This window comes from Pundamilia nyererei, unplaced genomic scaffold (genome assembly GCF_000239375.1).
Source record: "Pundamilia nyererei isolate P.nyererei 1_Seehausen unplaced genomic scaffold, PunNye1.0 scaffold00153, whole genome shotgun sequence".
Classification (NCBI taxonomy): Eukaryota; Metazoa; Chordata; class Actinopteri; order Cichliformes; family Cichlidae; genus Pundamilia; species Pundamilia nyererei.
The window spans coordinates 1,027,893-1,037,429 of NW_005187554.1; the positions used below are offsets into that span (position 1 = coordinate 1,027,893).

Below are 9,537 nucleotides of genomic sequence, written 5' to 3' on the forward strand. Positions count from 1 at the left end.
CTGCTGCGACGTGCTACGGTTATGAGCCGAGTTAGTGTCGCAAGTTTTGTGAGGTGCTTTTTTGATATTTAATGGATCGGATTACATTTTTTTATTTCTCTCCGATATCCGATCCAGTAATTTACGTCAGTATCGGACCGATACAGATACGTAATATCGGATCGATCCATCTCTAGTCCTAACCCAGATCAATCAAATCTAATTTTTTATGAGTTTTCTAGAATCTGATTTATCAATCATGTCTTTCACGGAGGACACTGTATTATCAGAGCTAGTAAGATATCCAGCATATGCCATAGCTTTTATATTATTAGCACCATTTATGACTAAATATTTATGCAAAGGATACACATTAAACTGACCTTATAATGCACTCCTTTGTTTACAGCTTCCATTATGTACTTTACAAACCTTAAACAGCTTTGCAACACTGAACATACACAATGACATGATAGCAATCACAGGAAGAAAAGGGGTCATTGAGTAAAAGAAAAACATTAGTGGACCAATGCAACGCATGCGCATGCAAAATAAATAAATAAAACTAAAATAATAATACAGTAGGTATTACAATTCAGACATGCACTAAATCATGCATCTTTAAGTTTTAGTAATATACTACAATACAGCAAATGCATTCCCTATTGTTCATACAGAGCTTAGTTAAAATGATCCAAACTAATACAAAGCTATAACAACTTTGGATACTGGTTTGGGAAGTCATTTCCTGCTTGATGTTTATGAGGAGATCTTAGTCAATCTGTTAACTCACCTTCTTCAGTAAAGGTGTTGAGCTCAACCTAGTATCAAAGTCAAATGCTCAACACGTTCTTTTCATCCAGTTAACCGCAAGCCATTGAAAAGAAATTTATCAATCACCACCTTGCAAAATAAATCAGACAATACAAGGGATACAACATTTAAGGAGGGTGGAAACAGTACAAAAGACGGACATAACTACCATGATGTGACCCATTGTTTTCTGCACTCCTGTTTTGAAGCCAAACGTTTCTACCATTTCCATTTTGGTTGCAAGAAACTGGATGTGACTTGAAAGGGTATGTCTGAATGTGAAACTGCTTGGTCATTGGCTCCCGACTTGTGATTGACAAGCCGTTAGCCAATGGACAAGCAGAAAATACCACTGATAAGCCTCCTATTTGACATGTGGTAGGTTTAAGATTTTATTGAGTACGATCTTAAAGGAGTAACTAAGACAAAGAACTAGCAAAGTGTTTACAGAGGTCAAAACAGAAAGGCTTTTTTCCTCATAGACTAAAGGACAGGAACACTCATTGAAGGCATAGTTATAGCCATCTTTAGGCTTTCAGACTAAAAACCGGTTTAAGGCACTTCCACATCGGCTTAACTTTTTCAAACCAGGAAGCTACATCCATCTTTTGTACTGTCTGTGCTCAATGCAAGGTATGTGACAGCGTTACAAGGAATACTCACATGTGAAATTCTGAAGGCAAGATGGGAGAAGACAAGCTATACATTAAAAAATTTATCTAGATCAGATATTCAACATGAAAGTCAACCTTTCCGCAGTCTTTAAATGGCTCCACTTTTAGCCTTGGACGATGCTGAATGGGGAAAAATGCTTTCACTGAAATCCAATATAATCCTAGAACATGAAGCAAAACTTGGACCCAACCCCCCTTCAGTTGGGAGCAGTTTATTTTCCTCTACATCATCAAAAGTAGACATTTGCTGTTAAAGCACATCACACCTTTCAATACTCAATCTAATTAACAGATCAAACAAATTAGATACGATGTGGAAAACAGATTTTATCCATCTTCTTAAAGAACTGCTGACTAGGCTCAGCTGCGGTAGGAGGGGAGGTTCATTTATCCGTTTCAATTTCTGTGCATTTTCAGGGAGAGTGTATCCTGTATTGAGGAGCTCCACTAGCAGCCAGTATGGTTGCCTGTCAGTGTGTATATATACACATATATATATATATATACACACACACACACACACACACACACACACATACACACACACACACACATACACAAAACTAAACATACTCTTCTGAAGGCACCCCAAAAATATTTCATACAGTAGGAAACTGCCGTTTTTAATTTAGCTTAGTTTTATTAACAAAAGTTAATACTTAATTTCTTGGGAGCTATTTCGAGCTGCAGCTCTGGTGAGTATTTCTGGCAGCAGGGTGGTGCACTGGGTGCTGGATCAGCTCAAAATAAACTACATGGCAATTTTGGAACATATCATGGCTTCAAGCAGTTTTTGGAAAAGAAAAAAGAAGAATTCTATGCAATGGTTGATTTAGATATAGATATATTTAGATATAGGCTGACGTATACTTAAGACAGTTTGATTGTCGGTTTTGGCTGGCTCACAACATTCAGTTGATATCCCTGTGACTTTATAATTTGGAGAAAAATGAAATCACCCCAGACACCCTGTGGCATTATATAGAATATGCTTTGTTCTCCTTTGATATCGAGTATCCTTGCATGTATATAGTTGGTGCAATTTCATTCACAAATTAATTCATCAGTCCCTCCTTGATAACATTTAAAGAGGGTGGCTGACAAAGAATATATACGTGATTTAGAACAACAAGAATTCACCTCTCCTGCCCTGATCTGTATAGAAGCTCATCAGTGACCATGTTCCAGGATTCAAGGCAGCACTTCCACTTAAAGATACTTGTGTAACGTCATGTAGAAAACCCTGTCATGCCAAATGCTAAACAACAAAAGACAGAGCATCAGGAGCGCTGTCAACTTCCAAAGGTGCGCGCCCTGCTAACCTTAGCCAGCTTTCATCTTCTTTAATTCGGTCCTAGCTAGAATGAATTCTGCAGTAGCCATTTCATTTGCACCGGAATAAGTCTACTTGTTTTAAAACGTGGCCCTAAAGAGCTTCTTTCTAATACTGACAATGCCGTAAAAACCTAACCAGCACAAGCAGCCACTGAAGCCGGTATCCGGCAAGCGTGACTGCCGCTCCGACAGTGTTAGCACTAGCACGCTGCTCATTCAGCTAGCAGCTTGCTAGCCACGGCTAATCCCAGCCAAGCGCCTGCTCTGTTAACCACTGAATATCCATCAGTTTACCCAAAATGTATTTTAAAGATTCCCACCGCTAACAACCGCACTGAAACCTGGCTGTCGGTCGGCGTTGAGCTTACTTACTATTGTGGGGGGTTTTTGTCTTGTCGGTGTGAGGCCGGGCCAGCGGATAAAACGTGTTTCTCCGGTCGTGAATGACAGCGGGAAGGAGGAAGAAGAGGAAGCGGAGAGGAAGCAAGGAAGCAAGGAACAGCGGTGATTGTGTGATCTTAGCGGGTGGGGGAGGGAAGGTATGAATCATTAATGTTGCCTCATGCTCTGTGTTGAATGTCATGTCGTTTTGATATATTAAAATTGGAATAAATGTGACACTGGAGTATTTGCATCTCACCAAATTAGGTCACAACTCAGTTTAAAGCTACACCTCATAATTTCCAACCGCTGTCTTAGTATGACAGGCTTTACTGTTTATGATACCTTCACTCAGTTATTATTGTAAGTCTCTAAATTATTTACATCTGCTGTTATAGACAAATCAGTGGCAAAAAAAACTATGTTTCATTCTCTTTGATCTAGATTTCAAATCCTCTGAACTTTTTATTTCTATTGTTCAGCCAGTTCAAGTGAACAGTCTTGAATTTTGACTCATATGACGCACTGGCAGATGAACTATGTAATGTTATTCAGGGCCAGAAAAGATACTAAATTTATTTTTCAAGATTACAATTAGTTTTGTGGTGCCTTTTGTTATCAGTGAACTCATGACTTTGTCCATCAATCCACACACACCCATTCATTCATTTTTTTAATGTGTACACAGGTCTGGGCTGCAGTCTATAAAGAGACCAGACCTTTCCTCCCTAAATGCAAACTCAAGCTTTTTCAGAGGAATTCCCAACTGCGGCCCACCTCTCCTGGAGCAGGAAGAGGTGGGCCTCAGGTCCAAGTTGCGACCTTGCTAATGGAGAAGGGGCTCCATGTGGCCTAAGACGCAGCAAATTGTCCACCCTCTTCTACACCCACAGCACATGCTTTGTGGATCAGGCCACAGTCAAAGGGTAATACATTGTCAGTCAGATTCTTGGCTGACCACTGACTTCGGATCTAACAATATTCAGTGTATAATTTCCCAAAACAAATTAAAACAAGAATTTATCAAATTTATCTTAAATGATTTATCCATATGGCTGCCTATTAATGTTTCTTTCTAGGCTAACTGACTCATTGTTGCAGTGGCTTGTTATCTTTTGTATTGAAGGTCAGAAATTAAGTCTGAGCTGTCAGCTAATAGCTGGTTTCAAGACTCCAAAACTAACAGAAAAATAAGGAACAGAACCTGATAACATGACACTTTATGAAAATTGATACTTATTTTTAAATTAGAACCATTTTTTTTTCCATACACCATGTTATACACAACCATACAGTAGCTATACTTGGGACACTATCATTGTACTGGAGCCACACAAATGTGATTACTCTTATCCTAAAATTTAGACGTATGCTTTATCCAAACAAATATTAAATACAATAATTATAATTTAAAAGATTAAAATGATCCACTGACTCTACATTACAATCCAATCAAGAGCAGTAAGGCAGTACAGCAATGAAGATGTTCATAACAGGGGCTTCTGTAGTGATGATGAACAATATGGTCTGCATAACAGCTTTTTTTCTACTTGTTTAGCCTCTCCTTCAGCCTTCGAGTCTCACGTGACTTTTAGTAAATGTGACAAGTTGGATTTATTCAGCATTTCGTTATTAGAATATATCAACAAATACTGGTACAATCAAATTTGGGTTGTACCTTACTTGCATCCAAATCCAATAAGACAGGATTATTTGAGTGCATGTAAAAACAGAAGTCATGGTCTAATATTAAATAGTCAGAATCAATTTTAAGATTAAGCCAATGTTGACTTTTAGCTTACAGAGACTGAAAGAAGATGGGAAAATGTGATTTAAAAAAGGGATAACTTGGGTTTTTTTTTTTGAGTGTGATGAGAAGAGAAAAAAAAAAAAAAGTTCAGGTTTCCATGTTGGGTATTTATCAAGTTAAAAGTCTAATGAGTAGTTCTTAAAGGCAAATTTGTCCATCACTTTCTGCTCCCTGCTGTTGACTTTCGGCCGAGTTCCCTGGCTCTCTCTGTGGCGGACTCCACAGCACTCATGGTTGACGCCCTCACACCGCCTTGTTCCAGTGTGTGAAGCCCATATATGGTTGTTCCACCTGGCGTGCAGACTTCCGAGCGAAGTTGAGCTGGATGCTTCCCGGAATCACGTAACAACCTCCCAGCACCCTGCAGCAAATAGCAGCTTTCAAATATTGTATTTGGACACTCAGGAGTCAGAGCTCTGAAGTGAACTGTTGTAAAACAGAAGTAAGCAAAGTGTTAAACTGACCAGAACAGTCTGAGAGGCAATGCTGTGGGCTAGAGCACTTGGCATGCCCATTTTAACAGCTCCTTCTGCCAGAGCTTCAGCAAAAAGATACACCTGCAGAGAAGAAGCTCACTGATCAGAATAAAACATGAACTCTGTGTTAGATTAGAAAAACCAAAATTAAAGGAAATTTGTGCAAGTTCTTTTTCCTTTTAAGTCATTAAAGACTCTGGAAAAAGAACAGTTAAAGGAAATCATAAAAAGCCCAAAATTGACATGACATTCATGACCATGGTGAGCTCAGGTAAACCTCTGAGCTCAACTGTGCTCACAGGAAGCTCAACTTCCAGGCAGGTACTACCAGTGACAGTGAAGAATACCACTGATTGACACATGACCTGGGTGTAAATAGATTAGAAGGACACCTAGGCAACTGGAGCCTGGAATATATAAGCAACAGTCATCTTCAAAGCAATGTGTATGGTCTGAGAAATTCATGTTACAATTGTAAACAAGAAGTTACAAAGCCGCTTTTCCATTAGTAACTATTTTCACCACGGTTTTCAATTAGGTCCCAGTACCTGGTACCAGGGTTCCAAGCGATCCTAACAGGCACCAAGACGTCACCAGACTGCATGCCAGTGATTGGCCGGTTAAGAGTGTAATTTGATGTGTTATGAGAGCATCTCGTTCATGAAAATCAAAACCACCATTTTTGAAACCCAGCAACGGGTTAAATGGCTACCAAAAGCAATGCCATGTTCCCCAAGTCTGACGAAAAGCCACAGAGCGAGCAGCACGTATATTCTTGCCTGAACTTCCACCTCTTTTGTAGTGTTCGAGTTGCATACTAATTACGTCATGTCATGCTCGGACACATTGCTATAACAACAACCACACACATTGGGTTGTACTCTGCTGCAATGGAAAACCAGTCGATCCGAGTAGGTACTAATGGAAAAGCGGCAAAAGACTTCAGATAAAACAAATAAACCAACCAAAAGAAATAAAATCTAGGACACTCACAAAGGCTACTCCGCTCCCGCTCAGCCCAGTATGGATGTCAATCCAGGCTTCAGGTCCCTCCTCCACCAAACCACAGCGATGCAACAAGGAGCGAAGTAGTGCGCCGTCCTCCTGTTTTGCGTGTGATCCTCGAGCAAACAGGAGAGCACCTTCCTGAACTAAACACGGTAGATTTGGCATCAGCCGGATGGCAACAGAGTTCTCAGGAAGGAGCTTGACGTTAAAAGAGGACAAATATAGATGGATCAGCATTGAAAGTTACAGCTCACCCTAAAATGAAATCTGTGCATGCACATAAGTACAATTAAATAAAAAGAATAAAAACAAAAAAAATTAGTAATGTGTAAATATTATTGCAATTCATATTATTTTACCCAAATTTGAGTCAGCATGCTGAACTTCTGAGAAGTCAGCAATTAATAAAATGTAACATTTTTCCACTAAAATAGTGGTCAGGAATGCAAGTAAACAATTATAATTTGGCATGTTAATAAAGAAAAATGTGCTCTTTTCATGCTTTTTCATAAAACATAAGAACAAGAATCATATTTTAGCATTAAAATATCCCCTTTATTAATGAGTTTGTGCACACTGGTGGATTAAGCATTAGAGAACCAAATGATGTTGTAATTACATACACTGCTAATTTAGGGCAGCTCAGCTGTGGCATAAAGATGTAACTGGGTGATGATCTGATACATGTGAGCACTGTATATATAATTTGTGTGTATATAGTATTAGTTTCAGGTAGGAACTATTTTCTTTCCATACAACTATACCTTTATTTGGAACCTTTATTTGTGCCTCTGCCCATGAAAACAGGCGACTCTACTCTGATGTTCGCTAGCTGCATTCTTCTATTGGTAGATGGAGGTGGTATACAAAAAATACTTGAAAAACTTGAACATGAAACTGCTCAGAGAGATCTGTGGTATTTGAAATAATGGTTCGTGATTTCCATAAAGCGACACTGCTACAGAGTTATTAAAAATATACAAATTTGGGGAGCTTTGAGCAACTTATACACAAGAGAAGAGAGACATCTCTGCAGCCATCTCAAAAACTGATTCACACCATGACAGTACAGACATAAACACACTACAAGCCAAAAGAAGAACACAAATCTGATTCAGTGGTAATCTGTCCCTTAAAAGACACCAGAAACTATGTGGCACTCACCTCCTCTAACGTTGCTAGTGTTACTCCTGCTGCAACAGATACAATCATGTGTCTGCCAGTGACGTGTTGTGTGACCTCCTTGAGAACTAGCGGAACCAGGTGAGGTTTGACTGCGACAAAGACCACATCGGACCCACAAACCACCTCTATGTTGGAGTGAGTTACAGCAATGCCCAGCTCCTAAAAGCAAGCCGGTGTAATATTACTTAGCCGAAGCACTAGCTCGGACACAAGATCAAATCATGCTGATGGCACACAATTCCTTTATATTGTTAATTTTTGCAGAAGCATTTACATTTCTAGGACTTGGAAGATGTCCTCCAGTATTACAATTATTTGCTTATGACATGATTACAGTTCATGTTGCTTTCTAAAACTCCGCCATGATAACAGACTCAGTGTTGTTTCAGTGATATTAGCAAGCCAGTGTTTAATGCCATGCAAAGTGCTGTTTAAGAGTTTAGAGGAGAGGAGTAAACTTTAAATGGTCAATTAATCATTTACTGGGTCAACTTTAAAAAAAAAAAAATAATAATCTATTGGTTATACCGGTAATCCAATTATCTATTGAGCAACTTTGTTTCTCTCAACGAACAGTACAAAGTTGCAAAAAGTTATAGAAAATTATTTTTCATTCTCGGGTGAGAAAAGTGTAAAACACTCATCAGTCACCATAAAAATATGCTTTTGGGAAAAAGAAAAGAAAACAGAAAAACAAAACACTAAAGTGGTCTGACGAGTGATTAAACCCAACAACACAGTTTGCTGACTCATTTTTGGGGAAAGATTCAGCAGACTGAAGCTTAATAACCACAGCTGTCAGAGACAGAAAGGTTAGGCCCCAAATCTAAAGTGGTATACATTTCATTTCCAAGCAGTATAAGAATATATAAATGCAAAAACCACCTCTCCAAAGAGCAAATTCATATAACATTCAAATCATTAAATGTTCGTGTAAAAACACACACAAAGTTAACTTAAGTGACAAAAATAACAAGGGGTTAAGAGAAAATGCAGTATTGTTTATTGCGGTGCCCTGTAGTGGCCAGATGCAATAAGGTTTTTATTTCTATTGGTCGCAGTGTTGCTAAGATATGACTTTACTTTCTGTTTGTCAGCTTTCCACACTTATGATTAGCTGTGACAGCCAGAAGACCTCCCATGTCAGCTTTAGTGACAACTGAAAAGAAAAAAACAAACATTTGGGGCTTGTGAAAAATTGTAATACCCCTTCATAAAACCCAGTGGTTTCACACCGGGCTTGAGAAATCCAACGCTTCCTTGTTTTTTTAAATCTAAACTAAACTTTGATGCACTGATCTATTGATCCAAGCCGAAAGACGATGGCCGTAATCTAGGAACTGACTTAAAAAATGATCTCTGACTTCACTAACACTGAGACTGATAAATGGACTCTGGTCAGGACGCGCTTTAATGATCCTTAAAATAACCTTTGACGAGAAACCTTTATGTGGATTGGTTCAGGCTGACCCAATGAGACCATTTAAGGTGATTTTCAGTAGAAAATACATCGAGTTCAGATTCTGAATTTCAGACATTGTACCTTTCAAAACATGGAGGCATCATTTAATGACTGAATTTCAACCTGTGACCACATTTTAACATGAACTGCTTAGAAAACAAACTGTCTGCAGTTTTGCCTTAAAGTCATGTCAGGTTCATAGTCACATCATCTCCAACATCCCAGCTGTGGCAGACATTTTTTTTTTAAAATAAGGACAAATGATTGATCATTGATCAGTTTTATATACGTTTGATTAAAACAGATTGCTACAATAAAGGGAAGTAAATGTTAGCAGTACAGGAACCTAACTGACAGCCTGACACCTGCATTATTATACAAAGTATTAGCGTTAGAAAGATGGGGAGTACAGAT

The 9,537-nt window shown here is 38.7% G+C and overlaps 2 protein-coding genes across 6 annotated transcripts in view; both read right to left on the reverse strand.

The window, feature by feature from the left end:
* eef1db (eukaryotic translation elongation factor 1 delta b (guanine nucleotide exchange protein)) overlaps nt 1-3,421 on the reverse strand; it is an 11,660-nt gene extending 8,239 nt beyond the window's left edge. For 2 of the 5 annotated variants that reach the window (XM_013913830.1, XM_013913829.1), the window contains exons 1-3: nt 3,174-3,421; nt 1,456-1,465; nt 773-800 (exon numbers count right to left, since the gene is read on the reverse strand). In XM_013913830.1, the coding sequence (XP_013769284.1) occupies nt 773-800; nt 1,456-1,465; nt 3,174-3,384 (249 nt within the window). In that variant the 5' untranslated portion in view covers nt 3,385-3,421. Of the gene's footprint in view, nt 1-772; nt 831-1,455; nt 1,466-3,173 lie in introns of all 5 variants that reach the window. The other 3 variants (XM_005745066.1, XM_013913831.1, XM_013913832.1) reach the window with 3 other exon arrangements.
* A 633-nt stretch (nt 3,422-4,054) lies between these two features.
* pycr3 (pyrroline-5-carboxylate reductase 3) lies at nt 4,055-7,995 on the reverse strand. Its single transcript, XM_013913824.1, has 4 exons — nt 7,641-7,995; nt 6,462-6,674; nt 5,457-5,549; nt 4,055-5,353 (listed from the first exon to the last, which is right to left on the reverse strand). The coding sequence occupies exons 1-4, from the start codon at nt 7,686-7,688 to the stop codon at nt 5,150-5,152; spliced, it is 558 nt and encodes a 185-aa protein (XP_013769278.1). The 5' UTR covers nt 7,689-7,995; the 3' UTR covers nt 4,055-5,149.
* Between the last annotated feature and the right edge of the window lie 1,542 nt (nt 7,996-9,537).